Below are 25,838 nucleotides of genomic sequence, written 5' to 3' on the forward strand. Positions count from 1 at the left end.
GCACAACGAAGCATCGTGGAAGATTCGGGTGAGACCCTTCCTTTCCTCCTTGTTACCCTAATTACCTTCCTGTGAAAACCTTTTTAAACCTCTTCCCCGTTGTCAATGCAGTGGTGTTTCTATACTTGGGAATTTAAACGTTGAGGGAAAGAAAAGAACAAATAATTTTAATAACTAAATAACTGGAATTTTGACTTTTGGATACCTTCGGAACTTTAAAAGATTCAACTACTGAGACTTATTATTTCTCTAATCATTAACTTTGGAAAATATCCTCTTTTTTCGGCTAACTGGCGTCTAGGAAAAGATTTTGTAGTCGAAGGGGGACATCTTGTGGCGAAAACTGACATAGCAAATGGAATCTTTCTTTTTTCTTTTTTTTTCAATTGTGAGGCTTGTTGACTCTTTTGATTTGGCTTTCATACTAGCAAAAAAAGATAAGATTGGGAAACAGCTGGGTGGTGAAAACAGCTTTAAAAGCATGGAGGTGGACATTGGCTAATCTTTACTAAACATAGCCTCCACTAAAAGACTATCGCTAATCACCATGGAAACGGAGGGAATCCACCCACAGCTTAATTACAAACTTATACTTCAAAAAATCCTTGAAGCCACTGAGCTAATAAAATCTCAAGTGAAAGCTGAAGATATTTTCACAAAACTACAGATTGAACCCCAGACCCCAACTGTTCAACTTATAAGCCAAAAAACAATAGAAGAGGAGCAATTTAACATCAAAGAGGACCCTACTCAACAGCATGTACAACTTATTGAGAACTTTGATAAACAGATACTGATGTCAACTAAAATACCTGTAACTCCAAAAGCAACAGGATCTGATCTACAGACCTACCAGATTGGGAACCTAGACAATTTGGATGACCAAACAACAACTACAACATTGGATATGGCTCTTTGCTTCACCCAGAAAAAAGAAGACCAGACTGAATTGATGACAAGCATTTCAAATATCGAGATTTGAACTATTATGTAATAACTACAAAGGGGCCAGTTCAGTTGAAAAACTGATAATTGGATGCTCTCCATTGATTCAACCAACATGCGTGAGAATGAAGGGAGACACATTGGAGGATTTAAGGGCACTGGTATGGAAGCCTGCCTGGCATAAAAAGAAAGCCAGAGTTAGATTTAAAAATGGGATTTAAAAATTCATTGGAGGGCTAAGCAGCTTCGTTGTAGAGATTTTGACTGATCTTAGAGATATCGACTGATTTAATATTTAGGATTTAGATTAATAAGGGAAATTAAAATAACCTGATAGATTATAGTCTTAATGGTTATAGGGAAATGGATTTGTGATAATGAGAGATACGTTATTAGTATATGAGTATTAGGATGAGAAATAGAATATATTGATGAATAAAGAAGAATTTAAATTTTGGAATAATAGTTGTATTTTAGTCATGAGAATTAGTTTATAATGAAATGAGGGAAACTAAACCTATCCGAATTATAAATATTGGTTATAAAAGACTAAATTGGAATATAATAATTGGAATTAAATAAAACCTAAAAACAGGATTTGGATATGTATAAATAAAATGTTATTGATAAATGTATAGATTGATTGAATTTTAATTAGAAATGTACTAATATGAATGTGATATAATATTTAAGGGAAATAGAGAGGGAATCTTTATTGATGTAAACTGAGATATCTATGTATTACTTTGTTATTGGATTATTGATTACCCTATCACCACGCTGCTTCCTAATTACTTGGTTATTAAAATTTGAAAAATTAATAAAATTTGTTATTAAAAAAAAAATCCTTTGATTGATGCCTTGACTTTGCTATGGACACAACTTTTTAAAAACTGGTACAGTATGTGACTCCAATCTTTGGGGGGGGGGGAAAGTCCTTTGGGGAAATGTCATCCCTTGTGCATGACAAGGATCAGAGGCTACCTTGCAATCCAGTGCAGCCATCAGTTTTCGGTCGCAATGAGAATATCAACCTCCTGGAAGACCCCTGGCTAAGTTTTTCATAAGGTCAATATTCCCATATACAAACAACAAAAATCAGGATAGTCAGGCAGTGTCCATGAAATACCTAGTCCCTCTGCCAATCTTAGCAAGAATGGCCATGAAGGCACAGACTCCCATCCTTGAGTGCTGCCTTCACAGCCTACATTTACAATGCCTGACAATGGGGCTGAGTGGTGTTGCTGCTTACACACATTACAACACGGAAAGGTTTCAGGGCAGTGGTTGGATAAGAGGAGGAAACCATGCAGTGAGCCACCTGGAGTGCAACAGATTGCCATCTTCTGAAGGCTCCTTCATGGGACTTATATGTCTGCTTGCTGGGTCTTCTGTTGGCTCAAGGTGGAAAGTATTATACTAAAACATCCTTAATCCAACAGTAGCCTTCTTCAGCAGAAGGCCAACCATGAGATGGAGGTTTTATTATGAGGATACGTCTTCAATGAAACACTGAGTGTTTTGCACATACGAATGAACCTATTATATGTGATTTTTTTAATTTACATTACTTTGAAGTCAAAGTTGCCTCCAACTTCCATTGCTTTTACTGAACAGTTGTGATTTGTAATTTTACAAATTCAACTGCAGAAAGAATTGACAGCATAGGATAAACATTTCAGAAAATTTAGGAAAAACTTTTCACGTGAATGCCAAATTATCCAGTTAGACCTCAGCTCCCTCACAAGGGATTGGATAGTTGGATCTGAAGGGAGCTAAAATGTAAAATGTCAGGAGGACATCAATTTGTCTAACTTTGGCTTAAAACCTTTCTACTGGTAACCGTCCCCCAATACTGAAAAGCAGCTATCTGATGGATGACACAAAGAAAAGGAAAAAAAATGGAGTTAAAGTTGATCCACATCACCAATGCTGTAGTCCCAATTTGAATAAGAGGCTCCTGTACATTTCAATAATTGTGAAAAAAAAAAAAAAAAGATAGTTCTGATCCCAGACCGCTAGTACTCCTATCTAGGCAAGACCTCAGAAAACATTTTGGAATAGACTTTACAAGGAATTCACACCCACTGTTATGCAGACTGAGTGCACAAACAATTAAACAACACCTCACATATAAAGAAAGCCCCAAGGTCACAAAGATGCACTAAAAGACATACATCACTTAGCTTTTCCATGTCTTGAGAGCAAGCTGCTGCTTTTTTTTGCTCCTTGTTCACTTCTGAGACAAGCCTCATGATGGTTTCTCTGTTGGCTTTCAGTTCCATCTCATGAATTGTTACGGTCTCTCTGAAGGTATCTATTTGTTCTTTTAGCGTGTCGTTTTCTTTACGCATTCCGCGGATCTGGAAGCACCAAAGTGAGATATGGTGTTCAAACGGGTAATTTAATGTTGTTTTCAGTGTCACTAAATCATCAGTTAAATAGTTTTGCTTCGGAGTATTTCAGTTGTACCATTAAAAGGGAGATTTGAAATTGAGCATTTTAGTGTCTGCTCTGTGGCCACATGTTAATACTTTCACCTTGATGGTAGAATTTAATCTAGACTTCCTTGTATAGAGATGCAGGAGAATCCCTATTAGTTTATAAAATAGATGCTTTGCTTGCTATTAGGACCTGGGGAATCATTTTCACTTGCATTTATGTTGCTGTTGCAAATTTAGTTCATTTTTACACCACATTTTCCAGTCTCCAACTCCCAACATTATTTCTCCCTCAATATTCCATTTCGTCCAGACTGTTTTTATGACCATTTTTGCATTTTTCATTTTCCATGTTCCAGTTGTGCAACTTCCATTATAGGTATGATATCACTCTCACCAGTGGGACTGGTTTTAATGATAAGAAACATTCTTCTCTGGCTTCCAGAGGAGGAAGTGAGATCTACAAGCAGGAAATCACAGATCCCCCTCCACCACAGGCTATTTGTCAGTGCATATGGACACAAGCGCACAGCTGTGACTAACCCACAATCTTTATTGGGAAGCCTATATTCCTTGAACAGCTGTTCATATAATTACCAGATCCAAAATAAAGTAAAGCAAAGCAAGATGAGAAGACAGTACTTTGTGTGCACCCTAAGAACACAAAGAATAAACCACCTGGGAATCTTACTTCTACTGTTACAGCCCTACACCGCAGTATATACCATTTGATTGCCTGATAACGCAACAGATACCACAGTCCATTCATTAATATCTTCCCTCCAAGGAAAAGAAACTGCTTTTGGGGGGAAACTTACAATGCCTAAGATACCAAAGTGGTTCTAATGCAGATCTGGTTAGAATTTTCTACCTCTTGTAATTAAAACGTGGAGAAAATAGTTTAAAATAACAAATCAGAGATTAGAAACCAATAGCTTGCACCCACAGGTGAACGACAACTTTTCTGGCAACCGGTGTATGAGAAGTGTGTACCAACAAGTGAGAGCAACAGGCTTCATCCCTCTTGCATGAAGACCACAGGAATCAAGTGGTCTTCGTGCAAGAGGTAACAAAACTCATCTCTTCCTCCTCTTATGAAGAAGACAGTTTTCTAAGTATCCTCTTGAGAGTGGACTCAAGGGTAAAATAAAATGTATCTATTAAGATACATTTTAGGCTAGACAACTGCAGAATTATAACTCAGACACAAAAGGTAATCTAGATTTTGTCTGGTAGAAGAGTAAAACTAGTGTCTGAATCATTCCTTTTATCATTCCTTGCAGTCTAGATCAAAAGTAGGCATTAAGCTACACTGAACATGCCATGGGACACCTCAGCGGGCTAAGGCAGGGCTCAGAAAATATTGATCTGTTGTATAAGCCACAATTGACTAGGGTCACCCATTGTGTTAAGCTACAAACTCTGGTTTGCAAACCACAATGGCTGGTTTTTACAGCATGCTAAGCCACAAAACCTCATTAAGGCTTTATGGCATTATGCGGGGACCCAGTTATTGTCTTCATTTCTTGTCTTATTGCCATAATTACATCCTTCTTTTTTTTAGTACATTTTTGAAACCAAAGCTGTCTGCTAGCTAGATTTTTTTTCCAGACTCACCACTTGTAATGGTTTATTTATGATAATTATAATAGTAATGCTACTATTGACTAAAGTATTAGTATTTTATCATAATATTTTAATTTGTGCTTTATCTGATTTTCTTACAGCTGTTATATTGAATGTAATCCACTGAAAATGAGAGTCTTAACATGATGCCTTCTGCCCACTTAATATTTCCTATGATTACAATGTATGAGCTGTGTGTTTTTTTCCTGGTTGTCTTAGATTTGTTCACTAACTATAAAATCTTACTGATGTGTTAAAAGCTTTACTGAACGCCCAGGTGGAAGAGTAACTATTATTAAATATGTTAAAGAGAAGGTGTGCAATAGTGGTGAATGGTTGCTTTTATTTATTTATTTGATTTATTTTGTTATTATTAAATGTATATATCATCCATCTTGCTGTTTGGGGCAACTCTAGGCAGTTTGCTTTTAGACTGGCCCCTGCTGTCCCTAGTTTCTGGTTTCATCAATCCTGAAGACACTGATTTGGGATGTCAAGAAACAATAAAACAGCTCTCTGTGATTTAACACTCCCTCTCTCTGATGCATTGTCAACAACTGGATAAAAATAAAGACATGTTCAGTAGACTTCCAAAAAAATTTCCCAAAAAGTACAAGTAGTTAAGACAAAACGTTCTGTGGGTCCACAGAAATTCTGATCTGGGTGGAAGTCTACAGTCAATTTCAAAAGAGATTGTCCCCAAAGATGAAGCAAACTAGAGCTACCAGATCTTGGCTGCAAAACTCCAGACCACAGCATAGATAGCAGCAAACAGTTCAGTGTTCTATATTTCTCTGCTGCCATCACATAGTTATTTGACTTTCTGCAACCAAGATCTGGCACAAAAGGGAAACGGGCTGAAGATACTTCTGCTCATATTAAAAATTTGAGCTCCCAAGTGCCTTTTACTTGCTTGGTTGAATTTGTGAGCTGCAGCCTTATTTAAAGAAGAAAAAAAAGCTGGCTGCAGTTAACATAAATTGGTTACATCCAGACCAGATTACTATTTATTTTGAAGAGCTGAAAACAAATTAAAGCTGTAGACTGGTACATAACTCAGAATGTATATGGGAACTATCTGGGTTGATCATATAATACCAATTTTGCATTATTTACAAGGCTAATTCAAAACACAGGTTCTAGCTTTTAAGGTCCTGAATCGGGTGAGAATGTGTTTTTATTCCCTGGGCATATACTGTACACACCTGCCCAGATAGTAAGAATGGCTCCATCAGGAAAGGTATTTTACAGGTAGTCCTTGACTTACGACCACAATTGATCCCAAAACTTCTGTTGCTAAGCAAGAGAGTTAAATGAATTTTGCCCCGTTTTGTGGTTGTCTTGGCTCATTTGTTAAGTGAATCAGTGTGGCTGTTAGTAACACAGATGTTAAGTGAATCTGGCTTCCTCCTGGACTTTGCTTGTCAGAAGATCACAAAAGAAGATCACATGACCCTGGGATGCTGCAACTGTCATAAAATGCATGCCGGTTGCCAAGCACTTAAATTTTGTCACCTGACCTTGGGGATGCTGCACGGTTGTAAGTGTGAAAAAGTAAGTCACTTTTTTCAGTGCTATTGTAACTTTGAACAATCACTAAATAAATAGCTGTAAGTCGAGGACTACCTGTATTGCTCTTTGGATTCAGAATGAAGGCTTACAAATCACTTCCAGAAAGAAAGGTTGCTAAGAGAACAGGCAATTGACAGCTAGCGAGAGGGGAGAGGAGAGGACTACTCTGACAATATGTCTACAATTGTGCATGGAAGAAGGGTTAGATTGGTGTAACTCTTGAAAGAAAAAGACTTGTAAGCTATATACCAGTGGTGGCGAACCTTTTAGAGACCGAGTGCCTAAACTGCAATCCAAAACCCACTTATGCATCGCCGGGTGCCAGGTGGGGGTGGCCACCGAGTGGGCATGGCCACCAAGCTGTCAGCTCGTGCTTGCTCGCTGTCCGCTCCGAATCGTGCTCACTCTCAAGCTGTCTGCAGCAAATGCTGCTTCTGCAGAAAGTTGCTTCTTTTATAGCCTCTCGCCTATTCCCAAACTGCACATGCGCAAAAGGAGGAGGGAGCAGCTCAGCCCAGCAATGGCTCGCATGCCACCAGAGACGGCTCCGCGTGCCGCCTGTGGCATGCGTGCCATAGGTTCGCCACCATGGCTATATACCAGTGGTGGCGAACCTATGGCACGGGTGCCAGAGGCGGCACTCAGAGCCCTCTCTGTGGGCATGCACGCCGTCGCCCCAGTCCTAGGCATTCAGCTGGGTTTTATAAAACCTTTTCGCTTTAGGCCTCCGCCGCCGTGTGCAAAAAAAAAAAGGTCCAATCAATCAGTCAATTTCAACTTCTCGTGGGGAAAAAAAAGATCTTGCAAAGTTGGAATTGATTGATTGAACTTTTTAGTCCCACCCAGCCTGCCGTTAGCACCGCAGCCACACTCACCCAATGGGCCACAACCACCCAATTGGCCACACCCAGCCAATGGGCCACACCCACCCGGCACCCGGCGATGCATAAGTGGTTTTGGGTTGCAGTTTGGGCACTCGGTCCCTAAAAGGTTTGCCATCACTGCTATATACTATCTGTTCATGAAAATTTATTTTTGAATACAGTTCTACTACCTTACCAAGAAAGCAGCAGACAGACAAGCAATGTAACATCAAAACTCAGTAAGTGATCTCTACACTTATTATTTGGGGATAGTGGCAGGCAGATAGTGGCTGGAATAATCTTGGATTAAATTATGCCATATTCATCTGAATTATACCTGAGATGGGACTTGTTCAGTACCAGAGGTAGGCCCTTTATGGCTTAGCCTCACTTTACATTAACTGCAGCACAAATATGTCCCGTAATTATTTCCATAGGACCTGTCCTCATGATGCAGACTTTGCCTCATCCCCAGCACTTCCCCAGTGCTTCCATTTACCTAAGCCCACTCCACCACGCTTACAGGAGAGCAATCAGTGTGAAGCTTTTTCCTGCTGGCCGCTGACACAGATGGAAGGGGACATGAAGCCAAGGGAATCTCTTGATTGCTGCTTATAAAGTATAAGGACAAGATCATTCACAAGCTTTATTACTGGGGTAAATTAAAGCTCAGGTGTCAGGATAGGAGAGTGCAAATTATGCAGATATATTGTTCTGCTCACTTGAGGACTGGAAGAATGCACATCAACACTGCTAGGACTATAAAACTCTCTTCCCTAATAACACTTTCTCTCTGGCAGCTTTAAGCTGCCCCTGAAGATTTCATTTTTATCCTTCCTAGCTTTTTATTATATTTCTGCTGGCCCCATGATGTTTTCAGGTTAATACTGCGTTTTATTAAAACAACATTTATAACATTTTTATAGTAAGGGCCCACATGAGAGGCTACAATACAGCCCAGAGTGGAAATAGATTTAATAAAAAGTCCCGGAAGGAAGATCTGACATCCTATTTAATTCACAAGACTCCACTCGTATAATAGATGTCTGTAGGTGCTTTGCTACTATTTCTGCAGCTTAATTTGAAGAGGCACATTTTATTATTATATAATTTTTAAAAGAAAACCTTGGAGAGCAGACGTTCTGGTGATTCTTCGTTTCCTCTTATGTCCACCTCCAGAAGATGACAAAGTTGTGCAATGAGTTCATTTTGTTCTCTGCTGATCTTAGATGCATAGGATTTGCTTTCTTCAGATTTATTCAAATATTTTCTAATTAGGATTCAAAACAAAGCAGAAATAATTTTATAAGTAAGAAAAATATAACGTTATCGTGGTTTATATTAACTGCGATTAACACGATACCATTATGTCAGACCAAGAATACATAATTTCATTAACTTAGCTAAGCAAATATTTCCACATATTGCTGCGGATTTGATTAATCATATCCTCAACTGTGAATATGTAAGAGAATAGATAGTAGAATAAGAACCAGTTTGGTGTAGTAGTTAAAGCATCAGACTAGGAACCAAGAGACTGTGAGTTTCCAAGAAAACTGCAGGGATTAGTTTGGGCAGTTGTCAGGAGTCAAGATCAAATTCATACAGAGAGAGGGGGGAAGGAGGGAGGGGGGGGGAGAGAGAGATTATACTTCCTTTTTCCCCCCTTCTATTCTAAAAAAACTTGTGTGTTGTTCAAGGCTGATCTTCCTCTTCTGTTCTGGTCTGGGGAATAGTCTCTCCCTGGAAGGGGTCCTAGTCAAAATGAATCTCTGTTTACAAGAAAATACTATTTTCAAATTAGGAAATATATTCCATGGGACTCAGAGAACACCAATAAACAGTAATGAATTTTCTTTCTAAACAAAAATCATAATAAAAGTGCAAAAATGCTGTACATATACAGAAAAGCATCCTTTTATAAATGTTGATATAAAATATATGCGGCGTATCCATATAATCAATTATATGTAACTTAGAATATGATAAGTTTCATTCATATAGTATTTATTATTAACTAATTAATTGTACTGTCAGGATTGTTATACATACCATCAATAAATAGGATTGAAAAACAGTAAGGTATCATGAGTGAGAGCCTAGAACAGTGGTGGCGAACCTATAGCACGGGTGCCAGAGGTGGCACCCAGAGCCCTCTCTGTGGGCACACACGCTGTCGTCCCAGCCCCGCCACCCCCCGTGGGCCCCTCCTCACCAGCAGCCCCCCCAGAGGAGAGTCGCTCCTGGTGCAGCCGGTACAAAGCAGCACAGCCAAGGACATGGCAGCCAGGCAAAGACTCCGCCCTCATGCTCCATCGCGTGCAGATGATGCTGCAGGGCGCGGACAGAGGGCGTGGCCGCCATGACACTGCTGGGCCACCTGGGCGATCTGCTGTGGTGGGCCATGGAGGTGGTGGGTGGCCCTGCGGGCAGGAGACACGGGGACGGGGCAGGGGCGAGGTGGTTTTTGGGCACTCGGTCTCCAAAAGGTTCGCCATCACTGGCCTAGGATCTACAATACTATTTCAGTTAACATCTGCAGAATCTTCTCCCAAATGCAACCAAAATAAAATTATACCAACCGATATTATAGAGCTCAAAGAAAGCTGATGATCAAGCCTGCCCACCATTAAAACAAGTTAATGAACATAAAAGTGCTGCATACAGTAACTGTTCCTCTAAGAAGAAATTGTTCCCTAGAGCCTTGAATGCTTTCTCTATGCATTCTTCCTGTCCATGGAAAAATACCCCTTCCTCTCCCAGCCCCCATTTCACTCGATAGCTTTACCAAGCAAAGATTTCTGCAATTGAAAATGTCCTGTCCAAATAAGAGCAAAGTCTGCTATCAAAAACCCACTTATATCGGGCGTGCTCCTGAAGGTCAGACTGATGAAAGCAGACTCAAGTAGAGAAATTTCTTGAGTTCTAAGCAGCAACACTGGAATGAAGGAGAAAACTGGCCTAAGAACCACTTCATCATTATGAAAAATACACAAGTGGAAATTAGCAGAAAGTGGTTCCAACTATGCAGCTTATCTAAGAGAAATTTCAGCAAGCTGTAAAGCCATCTTTAATCCTAACGGTTTATGAGATCATTAGTCATAGATTTAAAAAGTTCCTCCTAAGTTCAAAAGAGCCCAGTTGAGGTTCCATCTAAGGAAGCTATGCATATGCTTTTCATATGGATAAAAAATACATCTTTTCCCTTGCACACTTCAACACTGTAGCTTCTGCCAGGCAATTTACATTATTGATGCTCAGACTACAGATAGTCCTCGACTTACAACTGTTTGTTTAGTGACTGTTCAAAGTTACAACAGTACTGAAAAAGGTGACATGATGGATTTTCCCATTTACGATCATTGTAGCATCCACATGGTCACATAATCAAAATTTAGATGCTTGACAACTGACTCATATTTATGACAGTGTCCCGAGGTCATGTGATCATTTTCTGCGACCTTCGGACAAGCGAAGTCAACGGGGAAGCCAGATTCCCTTAACAACCATGTTACTAACTTGACAACAGCAGGAATTCTCTTGGCTACTGTTGCAAGAAAGGTTGTAAAACAGGGCAAAACTCATTTAGTAACTGCTTCACTTAACAACAGAAATTTGGGGCTTACTTGTGTTGTAAGTTGAGGTAGCAGTCAGCTTATATGTATATGTATGTGTATATGTATACAAACACACATACATACACACACACACACACACACACATACAAACACACAAACCACGTTGCTCCAAAGTAACATTTGGAGGGAAAAGTCCTCCAAATATGGACCATAAACTGGGTGTCTCTATGTAAGGGAAGATGGAGGACATCCCTCAGGGCTGATAAACATGGCTGATGTAGAAGGAAACATTCTCTGATTTAGAAGGTAGCTTCAGCATGGAATAAGATAAGCAATTTTCAAAATGAGATCCATGACAACTGTATGTCTAAACTCTTGACTGATGGAAGATTAGGGGGGGAATTAAATAGTATTGTATGGCCTTCAGAGAAAAAGAAGAATTACAACAGACCAGTTGATTTGGTTGGTAAATGCTTGGCAGAGCAATAGAAGGGACTAGGAAAACACCCTGGATGTGATATCTACTCAGACAAGAGACCACCAAAAATCCTGTAGTTTAAATAAGCCAAAAGTCCAGCTGGCCTGCTATTGTAGCAAGAGTCAGTATTTCTTCCCTCAAGCAAGAAGAATGTACAGCTGGCTGTTGGATTGCAGTTCTCCCTCCTGTTCCTAAGGAAAGGGATATGTTGATTTGGAAGGTCATCAATACAAGCCTTGTTACTGAGTACAAATGCTTGGTGAATCCAGGAATCTATCTTCCTGCCTCCAGAGTCTCCCAGCTGAAACAGCCTGGGAGACAAAGTTTCTGGTGAGGTGGGTCATAATGGACAAAATATTCAGGATTATGTAGCCATCAACCTGCTTGTCCTTCACCACAAGAACAATGCTGCTCCAATATGTCCTAACATCTGTTGGCAGTTTCATTCTAAGTATTTTCACAAATCCAAGAAACTGGAAAGGCCATACCATAATGTTTTTACAGCTACTAGCAATTCTGATACGAGGGTGACAGGGAGAGGAGAAACTTTACATAACAGATGAGGGAGTCAGGGAAAGCAACATCCAAAAGTGGTGGATAGAAAAATATGAATGTGTGAGATTTTCACAATTGGGCCATGGTGACGCGGAGAGAGGAAGCACTCCATTCTGGCTAGTTGAAGTTGGAGAGGGAACAGACACCAAGTATTTCCAGACATGTTTTGAGACAGGGAGAAAGGAATGGAAGGCAAGATGATGGAGTGTCAAACCGAGAGCCAGGAGTTCTTACACTAGTTATAAACACAACTGGCAACTTCAAGGCCACCAAGCACTGTCCCAAGAGTCCATTAATTTATGGGAAGGGGGAAGAACTAGGGGTTTCAACTTTCATAGATACAAGAGGAACTGGCAAATTGACAGTAGACAATCAAGTATTTTGCTTGGCTCAGGTCTTGTCTGCAGTAATAATTCTTATCTAAATAAGCCATGTTTTTGAAACATCTGCCAAATCAAGTAGCAGAGATCTGTGATTTACTCCAGAAACTTACTTGATTGGAGAAATCTGGCAGCTGGAGAACAAATTCCAGTGAATGACCCTTTGAATTTGTATCTTCTACCCACTGATTTTAAATGATTTGCAGGTAAATGTGTGCGAAGTCTAGGAGAAAGTTGCTTATTGCTCCATGGTCTGCTTTGGCATCATACAGAGTTGTATATCTTAGTGCATTTCCAAACATAAGCAGAGGAGGGAGGAGCAGAGACTTTGACTATAATTCTTGAATTTCACCTTGTTATCCAGTGGTTTAATCCTATAAGGAATTAAAAGACTGAAAGAATCTGGACTTGTGTTCTATATTCTAGATGGGAGTACGGCCGTAACAATCTGCTGTCTCAATGTGCACTATATTCAAAAACTCATTGAAAGTTTCCATAAAGGAAGAACTTGCTAATCTGGCTAATAAATAGAGGTTTATCTCACAGTTCCTCAGCCAAATACAACTTTTGGTCAGAATGTTAGAAGCCATTGTGCCAAATTAAATAATATCAAGCAAAGAATCAGCCATAAAGGATTTTGCATAAGAAATCTTTGTGAGCGCACTGGTTTAGGCTGCAGACTGGTAGATTTTTCTGCCCATACGTAAGCCAGTTTGAAGTTGATGCCACACAGGTTCTCCTTGAAGTCTTGAATTTTCTGCAAAAAGCAGAAGATTCCTAAAGTTTAAAAGACCCTAGATAAAACTGTTTGGGACTTCCTCCTCTTTCTAGAGGGATGACTGCAAAAAACACAAGAATAACTCCAGAACATCTATCAATACAACTTGAAAGCTCCATGACTTTGTTACACAGGAAGTAGGCCATGTTAGCCAGCCTATATATTCATTTGTTCTGAGCAAGCATTGCCCATTTAGGTTTCGACCCTTTTGTCAAATCATCCAGGAAAAGGGATATCTCACTCCTCAGGGAACTTCCTTAACTCTTGGTTAAGCATCTGGATTATTATTTTTTCCATCTCAAGCTTGCTTTGCACACATAAGGACTGTAACTCAGTGCAGCAAAGTTACAAATGGCAGGGAAAAGGTTAAGACTGATTAGAGGTTGATTCTTTCCTTTTGTATGGCCACCAAACTGTAATGCAATTTTAAATCAGAGTTAACGAGACTTCCTGAGCATGAAAATAATGATCGGGAAGATCCCTGACTTGTTACAGATTTGTATTTTTCTGGTCACCCTTAGATTTCTTAAGAGGTGACTTTTGGACTTGCTAGGTGTAGAACAAAAAGGGACCCACCATTCAGAAGGAAAGCCCGGAGTCTCTTCTCTCTCTCTCTCTCTCTCTCTCTCTCTCTCTCTCTCTCTCTCTCTCTCTCTCTCTCTCTCTCTCTGTGTGTGTGTGTGTGTGTGTGTGTGTGTGAGAGAGAGAGAGAGAGAGAGAGAGAGAGAGAGAGAGAGAGAGAGAGAGAGAGAGAGAGAGAGAGAGAGAGAGAGAGAGAGAGAGAGAGAGAGAGAGAGATACACCTAGATTTACTAGAAGGTTCTTGTACTTCTCTGAGTCTTCCTGGACAACTATATACTTGATAGGTCTTCTGGTGTGACCTTCCTCCTGGAACCCATCACATATTACTTTCACCCCTTTTCTCATGTTTAAAAACATATACCCAGTTCATGCTTTCTTCTCATGGGATGGTGCTGGAACTCTTTTCCACTTTATCCATCCATCCATCCATCCATCCATCCATCTATCTATCTGTTTCATTTTTATGCCACCCATCTCCCCTATGTCTCTGGGTGACTTGCAGATTTAAAATTTATTATAATAAAAATTTAAAATTATACAAAAGAAACCAGGCGTAAGAGACAGATGGCATGGGGATGAGGTCTGCTTACCCTATAAACCCCACGTTAATTGGCAAAACCAAGTTTAATACCCTTCTGAAAGGCCAAAAAGGTGGGAGCAGTTCTAATCTCTGGTGGTAAAGTGTTTCACAGGGATGGGGCCACCACAGAAAAGGCTTTTCTCCTTGACCCTCCCTGTCAGAATTCCTTAGCAGATGGGGTCCGTAGTTGGCCTCTTTTGTTGGTGACTGTGGTGTGGGATAGCCCCATTGCGGTGAGACAGCTCCTCAGATACCTTGGACCCATACCATGTCGGGCTTTAAAGGTAATAACCAAAACCTTGAATTGGGATCCAGAAGCAAACTGGTAACCAATGCAACTCACGCAACAGCGGTGTTATATGTGCTGCCCTTACTGCTCTCACTATGCTCAATCAGGTCTACAAGGATTAATGAGGTGTGATTTCATATCCAATAACTTCCCTAGTTGGGAAGGGGAGAATAAAAGGTATTTCATATTCAGGAAGATCACTGCCTCTATGGGTTGGAACAGTTTTTCTGCATAGCATAATGAGATCGCTATCCCTAGTTAGCCAGACAAGGAATAGCCCATCAGACTATCTCCTTGTGAGATACTTAGTCCCCTAACTGGATGTGTTAGAGAGAGAGAGAGAGTGTCAGGCCTGGAATCGCCGCCCTGCCCCGCTGCGCCCGATCGGAGGACAGACGCACCCTCACCCTCTGGCATCCCGTCCCCACGTTCTGCTCCCGTCCGCTGGCCCCTCGCCGGACCCGGCCGTCAGGGCGACTGCATCAGGACGTCATCGGGCGGCGCCGAGTTGCGGTCTGCCGGGCGAGCGGCTGAACGGGCGANCCACTGGAGGAACTGGCTGACTATGGGGGAGGTATTAGGCGGGGCGGGCCCGGGATGGGCGGGGCGGAGGGGTATAAAGCACGCTGCGGGAAAGCAGTTCTCAGAGCTAACTTTACTTCAACATTGAATAAACGTGTTGTTGGTTCACCGTTCCTGTCTGCTGGCGTTTGATTTGGATACAAGCCAGGACGGTCTAACAGAGAGAGAGAGAGAGACAGAGAGAGAGACAGAGAGAGAGACAGAGAGAGAGACAGAGAGAGAGACAGAGACAGAGACAGAGAAAGAGAAAGAGAAAGAGAGAGGGAGAGAGAGGACACTAAGTTAACAAAAGGAAGAGAGAGAGAGCAGAGGACACTAAGTTAACAAAAGGAAGAGAGAGATAGAGAGACAGAGAAAGAGACAGAGAGAGACAGAGAGAGAGAAAGAGACAGAGACAGAGAGAGAGAGAGAGACAGAGAGAGGAGAGGACACTAAGTTAACAAAAGGAAGAGACAGAGAGAGAGAGAGAGGGAGGGAGAGAGAGAGGAGAGGACACTAAGTTAACAAAAGGAAGAGACAGAGAGAGAGAGAGACAGAGAGAGAGAGACAGAGAGAGAGAGAGGAGAGGACACTTAGTTAACAAAAAAAGAGACAGGGACAGAGTGAGAGAGAGAGACAGAGAGAGAGACACAGAGAGAGAGAGACAGAGAGAGACAGAGACAGAGAGAGAGACAGAGAGAGAAAGAGAGAGGGAGAGAGGAGAGGACACTAAGTTAACAAAAGGAAGAGAGAGAGAGACAGAGAGAGAGAGACAGAGACAGAGACAGAGACAGAGAGAGAGAGGAGAGGACACTAAGTTAACAAAAGGAAGAGACAGAGAGAGAGACAGAGAGAGAGAGAGAGGAGTGGACACTATGTTAACAAAAGGAAGAGAGAGAGAGAGAGAGAGAGAGAGAGAGAGAGAGAGAGAGAGAGAGAGAGGACACTAAGTTAACAAAAGGAAGAGACAGAGAGAGAGACAGAGAGAGAGGGAGGAGAGGACTCTTAGTTAACAAAAGGAAGAGACAAAGAGAGAGACAGAGAGAGACAGAGAGAGAGACAGAGAGAGACAGAGGGAGAGAGAGACGGAGAGAGAGACAGAGAGAGAGAGGACACTAAGTTAACAAAAGGAAGAGAATAAATGAATTAAATACTATTGCAAATTCTTACAAGTTCATGACCCAACCATTTTCTCCAATAGGTCGGGCTAGTCTAAAGATTCAGGAGAATTTGGATAATTTCAATTGCATTGCTAGAGCAGTATTTCTCAAACACTTGACAACTTTAAGATGTGGACTTCGACTTCAAGAACTCCTCGCCCAGCGTGGGATAGACCCTACTGTCTGCTGCAGAGGCAGGTGTCATTCCAAAAAATTAAAACGCCCTATGTGGGATTCTCAAGCATGCAAATTAATGAGGTGTGAGAAAAGACCGAACCACTGCAAGGAGGAGTCAGTTACATACTGACCTCAACGCAGCAATAAGGAAATGGGAGTTCCCTACTCTCCCCAAATCCCTTTTTATTTTCCCACTCCATCTAAGTTTCTCATGACTGTAAATAGTTCCAAATTTTCCATTTAAAAAGCCCCGAGAACAGGATAATAGGAGAGTATTCAAAGAAGTTAAATAAAAGTCTCCAAACCTAAATCTTGTACCTTACATCAGAAATGTAACTAATACTTAACAGGTGCTCATGACACAACATACGGTGCCTTGAAAAAGACTTTTATATCACAGTAAAATACTTCCTTTCCTCAGTAACGAGATATCTCCCACTGCCATCAGAGAAACAAAGCAAATCCAAATGGCTTTTTTTTTTTAATGACCTGGGTTGAAACTCAAGTTTCAGTTTGTTTCATTTAGCTAAAATTTCTCTTGTGCAATTCTGAAGGCCTGAGGAGTTACAAATATACAATACAAATATAAAATACACGCAATACTTTCTCGGAAGAAAGTTCAAATAGCATCCTACCTACCTCTACACACACACACACACACACACACACACATTTCCAATTTATTTTAAAGAAAAGTAGAAACATTCAAACTTAGTCCACATATAAACGAGCTCAACTATTTGAGCCCAGCACCCTCACTTAACAATCATAACTAGTACTGTTTTATACTGCTACGTGGCAATTATTTTATATTAAAAGGTAGTGTCTCCTGCTGTTCTTACCTGATCTGCTCTTCTTGTTCATGGATTTTCTCCTTTAGCTCCAAGTTCTCCTGGAGAATAGCCTGTGATTTTAGCTCTGCCTGATGTTTGGAAACGGCAATTGTGCCTGATTCCTTCTCAAGTTCTTGGAATTTGTGTTGCATGGAAGAAAGGAGAGAAGACTGGCGAGCATCATTCTCCCTATAGCCCCCAATTTCGGCTTTGAATTCTTGTATAGCTACTTCCTGCGAGGCTGTTCTGGATTTAAGTTCTAGAATCTATAAATAAAAATAGGTAATAAAATATAATAGGCATAAAAATATTACTTGATTGTATTTTTCTTGCAAAGGCAGATTTAATAGCATTATAACACGTGCATCCCATGTATTGCTCAAGCAATGGAATTTTCACTTAAATATTTCAAATGTGATTAAAGAGCACAATTATCAGACTGAATAGATAATATGTAGAAGGACAAGCGAGGAGATCAACCCTGACTGCTCTTTAGAAGGCCAGATCCTGAAGTTGAAACTCAAGTACTTTGGTCACCTAATGAGAAGGAAGGACTCACTGGAGAAGGGCCTAATGCTGGGAAAGATTGAGGGCAATAGAAGAAGAGGACGACAGAGAATGAGGCGGCTGGATGGAGTCACTGAAGCAGTAGACGTGAGCTTAAATGGACTCCAGAAGATGGTAGAAGACAGGAAGTCCTGGAGGAACATTGTCCATGGGGTCGCGATGGGTCGGACACGACTTCGCAACTAACAACAACAAGAAGAAGGACAAGCAATCTGAATAACTATTTTCTTATAAAAGTAGCTCTTCATAGTAAATAGATTCTGATAGAAACCTTAGTGGAAAACTAAGTGTCTTCTTTGTGAATCTACTCAAACCTTAAAGTCTTTTTCAGGACTCAGGACTATTCTCAAAGCTCCCACAAAATCTGGGACCGAAGAAAAACGTATTGTGAATGCCAGAATGCATTGGAGCACATAGGATTTCATATTTTTTTTCATGGTTATTAGAATTTATTATTATTGGAGGGGGAGTTGGTTTTTTGTTGGAATGGTTCCTTTAATGCTTTTTTTTTATTGTCAGTCATTAGAAACTTTGGAAATGGGTGGTAAATCAATTAATTAAATAATTAAGATGGATAAGCATCAGGAAGAAAAAGGAAGACATTGTAACTTTTTGGAAATAGGTAAAAACAAATTGTCTTCACCTCTACTTTAGTCACAGTGCAGCCAGCACCACTGCTGAGAAGCATCACCACACCATGGCCAGCCACTCCAGAACCCCAGTTCAGAACCCCAGTTCAGAACCCCAGTTACCCTCTTGGCCTCCACAGAGTCTACCACACCCGGCTGACGTCTGCCATCTTCCTCCTGCTGCTGACTAGACATGCCTGGCCTGCTTTCTGTAATGCAGTGCTGGTCGTGCTAGGCCTTCTTCATGAGGCCATGCACACTATTCTCCAAATCACACGTACTGTCCTCCAAACAGCGCATCATATTCTCGTGATCCTTCAGAAAACATTTGGAAAGCTTCTGAAGTCTTCCAAAGCATCACAAGAACAGGATGCACTATTTGGGGAGTGGCAGGCGCCTCATGAGGTCATCTTCTCCAGGTCTCACAAGGAAACCACGATGTGCAACCTTGAGAAGAAAACCTCAGGCAGCTGGCAACTGCCTTGCGAAAGGCCAGGCTGGACATGCTTGGTCAGCAGTGGAAGTAAGTAGACCACACAGGTCACCTACGGTGACAAGGGCCACGGAGTGCGGGAGGCCAAACGAGTCAAGGTGATTACATAACTGTGGGGGTGCTGCAAAAGCCACCATGCCAGGACCTGGGTCGTAAATCACTTTTTTCAGTTCATTCACAACTTCAAATGATTGCTCAACCATAAGCTGAGGCTTATCTCTTATTGGACTGTCTAGATTAGGGCCAAGAATTAGTGATAAGGGGGGTTGTTTTTTGAAAGTATAATGAAAATGAATTAAATATATAACTGTGACATGTGTGTGTGTGTGTGTGTGTGTGTAATAAAAAAAAAGTCCAGTTCAGAAATGGATTTAAAAAGGGAACTTCAAACAAAGATATAACAAACTCCTTGTATTTCACCACATAAGCAATTAAACATTATTCTGGGCAATAAATGAATATATTGTTTACAGAAATTAACAGAATTGGCAAAGGCGGGAGTTTGAAAAGCTTGAAAACAAATAATAAACATTTGCCTTATGTTGAAAGTTACATTTTCTCTTTGAAATTTTGGGAGCTGCTAACAGAATGAAATAAAAAATGATAATTGCTTTTGACTCTCACATTAATTAAATGAATTAAGGGTCTGCCAAGAACAACTGCCTACATAATGCACAATTAATGACTCATGCAGTAAATCTAGGAATTAGTATAATGTTCAAAATATTCACACAGACAAAAATCATACAAACAAAAAACCTAGACAATGAACCAATCCTTGGCAGCACTTGTTCTTGCAGAAATAGTCTAGGTCTTTTTTTCTTTTTTTAAAAAAAGAGCAAACTTAAGAAACTTCAGAACTCTTTTCTTATGCAGTATTACTTTTGTGATGGCTAGGATTCCACTCCTCAACATGATGGGCACATTAATGTGTCCTTCCATGTATCTAGGTATAATAAGGCCAAGAGAAGTTGTGAAGATATTATTTGCATAAGATTGGGCTGTGGCACAAGAACATTACAGTACAAGGCTCGTCTATCAAAAAAGGACCAAATGGAAGAAGAGTCGCTGTTGAAACTGTACTAACACTCCAAACCAAAACAAATGTATCTGAAAGTAAGGACTAGCTCAAATGTCACAATGTATACCGTAAAGCTTTTGAAGGACTGGAAATTTGAAGGACTGGAAATTTGTTTTAAGCTGATTACTGAGAATGCTGAATTCATTTCTGTGAAACAGGGGTCCCCAACCCCCGGTCCATGGAGACAAGTACTGGGCCACAGCATGCCAGCAACCGGTCCGCACAAACAAGCAAAGCCCCATCCATGAGATGTAGGCAGCACACAAAACCATGCCCCCCCCCCGGCCCGTGGAAAAACCTTTCTTCACGGAACCAGTCCCTGGTGCCCAAAAGGTTGGGGAGCTCTGCTTTAAAATACTGTTTTAATGCCTGCTGCTTAATGTTCCTATACTTTTCAGAGCAGGGTATCTTTCTGTCCAGCCAGAAATCTCAGAAATATTCTAAGTAGAAAATTCACTCACACATACAAAAACTAATAATATTAATTTTGGGATCATCCTATTCATTTTTAAAATCAAGCCGTCACAGCTGTATGTTTTAAAAACTGTATTGGAAATTATTTAGTAAAACCATGCAAATAAAACAAACCTCATTATGCAACCTTTGTTTAGCTGTATGCCACAATTAGTAGGAAAATATGTTGGTGGCACCTGGTGAAGCATTTTGTCATGTTCTTTCCTTGAGTACGGGTGAGCTACCAAAGAAAAATCCATTGCAAATCTGCCATTGGAAGAGGCTAATGGTACACATTTATTAAATTTATATGCCACCCATCTCACTATTGAAGCAGGTTATAAAATATATATAAGAAGCAAAGAAGGGAAAGGAACTATAAACTTCACAGATGCAGAACATGCAAGATATTTCTGAGTGTTACACAAGTCAAATTCAAAACACTTATGAGAAAGAGAAAATCAGTGGACTATTGTGATAGAGGAACAAGAAATAACTGTCCTAGTCTATGCTGAACAGACTCCACGTGGAATGTGTCCAATTTTGGGAACTGCAATCTAAAAGGGTCATGGACAAACTGGAGCAGGTTTAGAAGGGGGAAGCCAAGATGGTGAAGGAAGTGAAAACCCATTCTTGTGGAACTGGACTTTTTTTTTTTAGCCTGCAGAAGAGGACAAGGGGACAGAAGATAAGACTTCAAATATCTAAAAGGTTGTCACATAAAAAGAGGAATGTTCTGGAGGATAGGTCTATAACCAATGGTTTGAGACTATAGAGAAGCAGATCCAGGCTGGTTACTAAGAACTTCCTGACATTAAGAAATTGTGGGATAGGTTGCCTCATGAAGTGGTAAAGCCCCTTTCATTGGAGGGGGAATGAATAGAGACTGGTCAGGCACTTGCCCAAAAATATTTTTAAAAGATCCTGCACCAAGCAGGGGAATGGAGTAGTTGACCTCTTCGATCCTCACATATCTATGGTTCTAGAATACCTGATGGAAAATTTGGAAGTGTTAAAAAGAACCTTTAAACACAGGCAGGTTGTAATAGCTAGAATGCATAAGTACTGTACCAAAGAAGAGAGCTTTAATTAAACATTTAATTGCATGTACCATGCAGTAAACATACTCTGTTATTAACCAATATTTTCATGCAGGAGAAAACATTTGTTTCAAAACATACCTCTGCTTGGGCACATTCGTACTTCACTAGGAGTGCGGCAAGCTCACTGCTGGCTGTTTCTGCTGCGTTCCGATAATGGACTAGCTGCTCTCGAGTGTCAGGAACATCCAGTAGCAAATAATTATGAGTTCTCTGCTTTACAAAAAAACAAGGGTTAATGGAAAACAATCAGAATTCTTATTACTTGTTTTATTGCTTTTCTCAGTTCTTTAAAAGGCATTGTTTTAAATCAGTTTAGTTTTAAATTCAGATAACTTTAAATTTGATCTTCATTCCAATCTGGGTGGGGAAGGAAAACTATCTTGGAAGATAACTGGCACAAGACAATAGAGCGCAATGGATTTAATTTGCTTGGATATTTATTAACTTTTATATTCTTGACTAATATTCTTTTTTTTTACAGTAGTTCTACTACAGTGGGATGATCATGGCTCTCATCTGTGGTAGAGTCCATATTGTATGGAAGACTTCTGTTTTCCTCAGGGTCAATAAAATGCTGGTTTACTTCAGGAACCCAGCACTGAAATCTATATGAATTTCTGGGACACCACCTAGAATTTGAGCTGATGATCCGCGGTTATGACACACAACTTCTTTTCTCTCTTTTTCCTTCAAGTACTCTCATAGAGGTGGTAGAAAACTTGAGTAGGTGTCTGAAGACCAATAAGCTGAAGCTTTCTCCAGAAAAGACTGGGATACTGTAAATAAGGTAAGCGGAGAGACAGGAATCGCCCACTGAGTTTCCCAGTTGAGTAGAGGTTTGAGCCTGAATCTCATCAGTCCTGGATCAACACTAGCAATCTCTGATTCAACCAACAGTTGTATCCAACTTTAGAAAATATATAAACATAAAAGGGAGCCATCTATAATCTAGCTCAGGGGTAGGCAACCCCGGCTCTTTTCTGACTCATGGACTTCAACTCCCAGAATTCCTGAAGTCCATGAGTCATAAAAGAGCTGAGGTTGTCTACCCCTGATCTAGCTATAACTATTGTTACTTCTTCACTTATCGCTTTGCATAGTTTTTAACACTGAAACTGAACAAGTTACCATTGCTTATGCATCCATTCCAAAGGATGCTCCAGGGGCTTGATTGTGGCAATCAGTTCTTACACTGCTGACATGGATGTCAGTTCCCAAGGCTGGGATCAGATGGAGCCCCTACAAGATGGCTGTGCCATACTCTTTGAAGAACTGGACAAGAGTTTGGTATCTTAATATTGTCTATACACAGCTGCCTTATTTGAAAGTATTGTTAACTTGTTCTTTCCTTCTAGTATTGTTAATCAGAATTCCTCTTCACTGTTTTCAATATTGACTGGGAGGGAGGGGAAGGTTTGATCAGGCTGCAGCCTAATGTTTATAGGCTTCAGAAGTGAATATGTCAACACTCGCAGCTTTGGTGATCACTAAGGTTGGAAGAATTATTTTAAAGCAATACATATAATGTATGTTCCAGTCAGAATTGTACAGCCTGCTGCTGAGCTTTATTTCTTATTACTATGACTTATATTAGGGCTGTGCAATGCTTCAGATCTGAAGGAGAAAAGATGCTCTGGAGTGTACAGAGAAGCTTATGGAGCACCTGACAACAATCCGTTAGAGCAACTGCATCTTTTTTCTTTGAATCAGAAACTACTGCATCACCCTAATTTAAATGACTTCCCTGACTCCGTGAGTGAGTCACAAATCAAAGGCAACATAAAACTAAGACACAGATGATTATTGCTGTGGGGTTATTTATTACTGTTCAACAGTAAAAATTAAGTGAAAAAATACATGCTTTATTTTTTTCAACTGTAACATATGGAAGTTAGCTTATACTTCAAAATATACAACATATGTGCTCAGACTCATCCTTTTTATGCTGATTGCGATCAGGGTTTTGGCTAGTATTTCAATGTGTGTACCATTCTCCCACTTTGCTCTTCAGTGTCAGAATCCTGAATATTGTTTCTATTCTGAGAACAGCTGGCAGCACTTATCCCAGAAAGCCCAATTACCTTAAATAAAGCAAGGATTTATGAAAAGAGGAAAGTGAGAAGAATCAACATTGTGTGCTCTAAATGAGTTTTTAACATGATGTCTGCCCAGCTGTTACACTTGTCTATTTACCTTTAGCTTAAAATGTTTTCAGAAGAGAATTTGATTTATTTATTCATTTAACTTTAACAAGAAAGCATAAACAGTGCAACTCTGACTTAATGCAAAGGGATGGGATTGGGGAGGATTCATCTTTAAGTGCTGTTCAAAGCGCAAAGCTGAGAATTTAACTTTTCATTGTAATATTTGATTGTTGTTCCCGAGCTGGGAATGCAGCCTTTTTAAGAGCCTAGTTGTAGAAGTTGGAAAGTTAGTAGCATCACCCAGTCTCCATAGCCAGGATTCAATGAGGCAATTAGCCTTTTAGTCAGCCAATGCGCAAAGAGCAACTTTTTCCTGACCGGGTTAGATTGTGCAAATGTTACTGAATAGATACTGCCTGAATTTTGATTGGAACGGCTTTTCAGGAAGGAGCATTGAAGAAATGGTTTCAATTTCATTGCTTTATGCCAAGTATACCTTTAGGTGTGTAAATCTTCCAGGTAACACAAAGCTGTGACTACCATTTCCCTGACTTGACCCTCATCCCTTCCCTAATTGCAGGAAACTAGTCATATTGCTGACGGCCAAAGAGGAGAGAGCACTGTTGTTGCAACAATCATACCCATTCACATGTAACCTATCTAAGAAGTGTGGTTTTGTTTGAAAGAGTTGTGGTATTTTTCTACCCATTATCCAAAGGAGCTTAAATCAAATTTCAGTTCCGTTCGTAATTCATTCAAACCGCTGTTTGAAACACATGCTTAATATATTGTTCAGTATTCTGCCTTTGATACCGTTCTGTTCTGTGGTTTTTAAGGCAGAATAGAAGAAGTGATTGTATTAGGACCATAACCCTGGTTTCTCCTTCTGTTGACCATTGTGCCACCTGCTGTTTAAATTATTCAGCATCTCTGATCATTCCTTCGCTATAAATAAAAATCTCGAATCACTATAAAAAAGCATGAAAAAGGAATGTAACCAAAAAAATATAGACATATCAAGAAAGACGGATATTTTTAAATGTACATAAAATGAAACAAATTTTGGTTTAAATTAAACAATACATTAAAGCCTTAGAAAATGATATACCTAAGAATAATTAATGTTTGTATAACACTGAAAGTTTTAATTTTTTAAAAAAAAACCTTTAAGTTTTCTATAATTTGTATTGTGGTTTTATTTTATGTCTATGCCCTTAGTTATGATTAATGAATAGGCTCATTACCATTACTACTATAATATGTGCTGATTAATATAAACAGTCTGTATGTGCTATATGTATTATTATTGTGTCATTTTTCCTAAAGAAATATAAATTCTTTTGAAATTTGTTTCACATAGTTTTTCCTAACACATGCATTTTGCATACAGCTTTAAATTTTCCTTAATACTTCTTTACCCACTGTGCTTAATATATCCTTTTTATATTCAGCTTTAATACATAGTTCCCACCCACTTCACCTCCCAATAAAGATTTGTACAACATTTTTGAGTCATGAACAACAAACTTATGATTTATGCTGAAAGAATGTCTGTACTGGTAGATCATCTACTTTTTCTTTTACATGGTCCACTACAGTTTTTAAGGACCATCACACAAGCCTGAGGCTGGCAGTATAGCAGCAAAAGACAACTTGGTACATGTGTCCTTTTGAGATGGGACACTTCTTCTTTTGCTGGATATGGTATTTTTAAAAAGAAAAAAATATATTGAATTAAATCTTGCACGACTACCAGATCAAATGGGATGTTCCCATCTGAACCTTGTAAGACTTTGGACAAGAACTTGAAAATCCTGTTAAATGTTGGCAATCAACTGAGATTCTGGTCATATTAAAAAGAATCTTTGTGTCCGGATTTTATTTTAATTTATATGCCCCCCTCTCTTAGAAACTGGCTGTAGACATTAGAGATCATCTGTTGGATTTTGACAGACTACAAGTGGTCCGTG

The 25,838-nt window shown here is 39.9% G+C and overlaps 1 protein-coding gene across 2 annotated transcripts in view; it reads right to left on the minus strand.

Moving 5' to 3' along the window:
* Positions 1 to 25,838, minus strand: part of CCDC170 (coiled-coil domain containing 170) — a 54,810-nt gene that overhangs the window by 22,888 nt on the left and 6,084 nt on the right. The window contains exons 2-5 of one of the 2 annotated variants that reach the window (XM_015821920.1): positions 21,803 to 21,937; positions 17,408 to 17,664; positions 8,573 to 8,717; positions 3,123 to 3,308 (exon numbers count right to left, since the gene is read on the minus strand). In XM_015821920.1, coding sequence (XP_015677406.1) covers positions 3,123 to 3,308; positions 8,573 to 8,717; positions 17,408 to 17,664; positions 21,803 to 21,937 — 723 coding nt within the window. The remainder of the gene's footprint in view (positions 1 to 3,122; positions 3,309 to 8,572; positions 8,718 to 17,407; positions 17,665 to 21,802; positions 21,938 to 25,838) is intronic. The other variant, XM_029285220.1, reaches the window with a different exon arrangement.

This window comes from Protobothrops mucrosquamatus, unplaced genomic scaffold (genome assembly GCF_001527695.2).
Source record: "Protobothrops mucrosquamatus isolate PMUCROS unplaced genomic scaffold, P.Mucros_1.0 scaffold_168, whole genome shotgun sequence".
Taxonomy (NCBI): Eukaryota; Metazoa; Chordata; class Lepidosauria; order Squamata; family Viperidae; genus Protobothrops; species Protobothrops mucrosquamatus.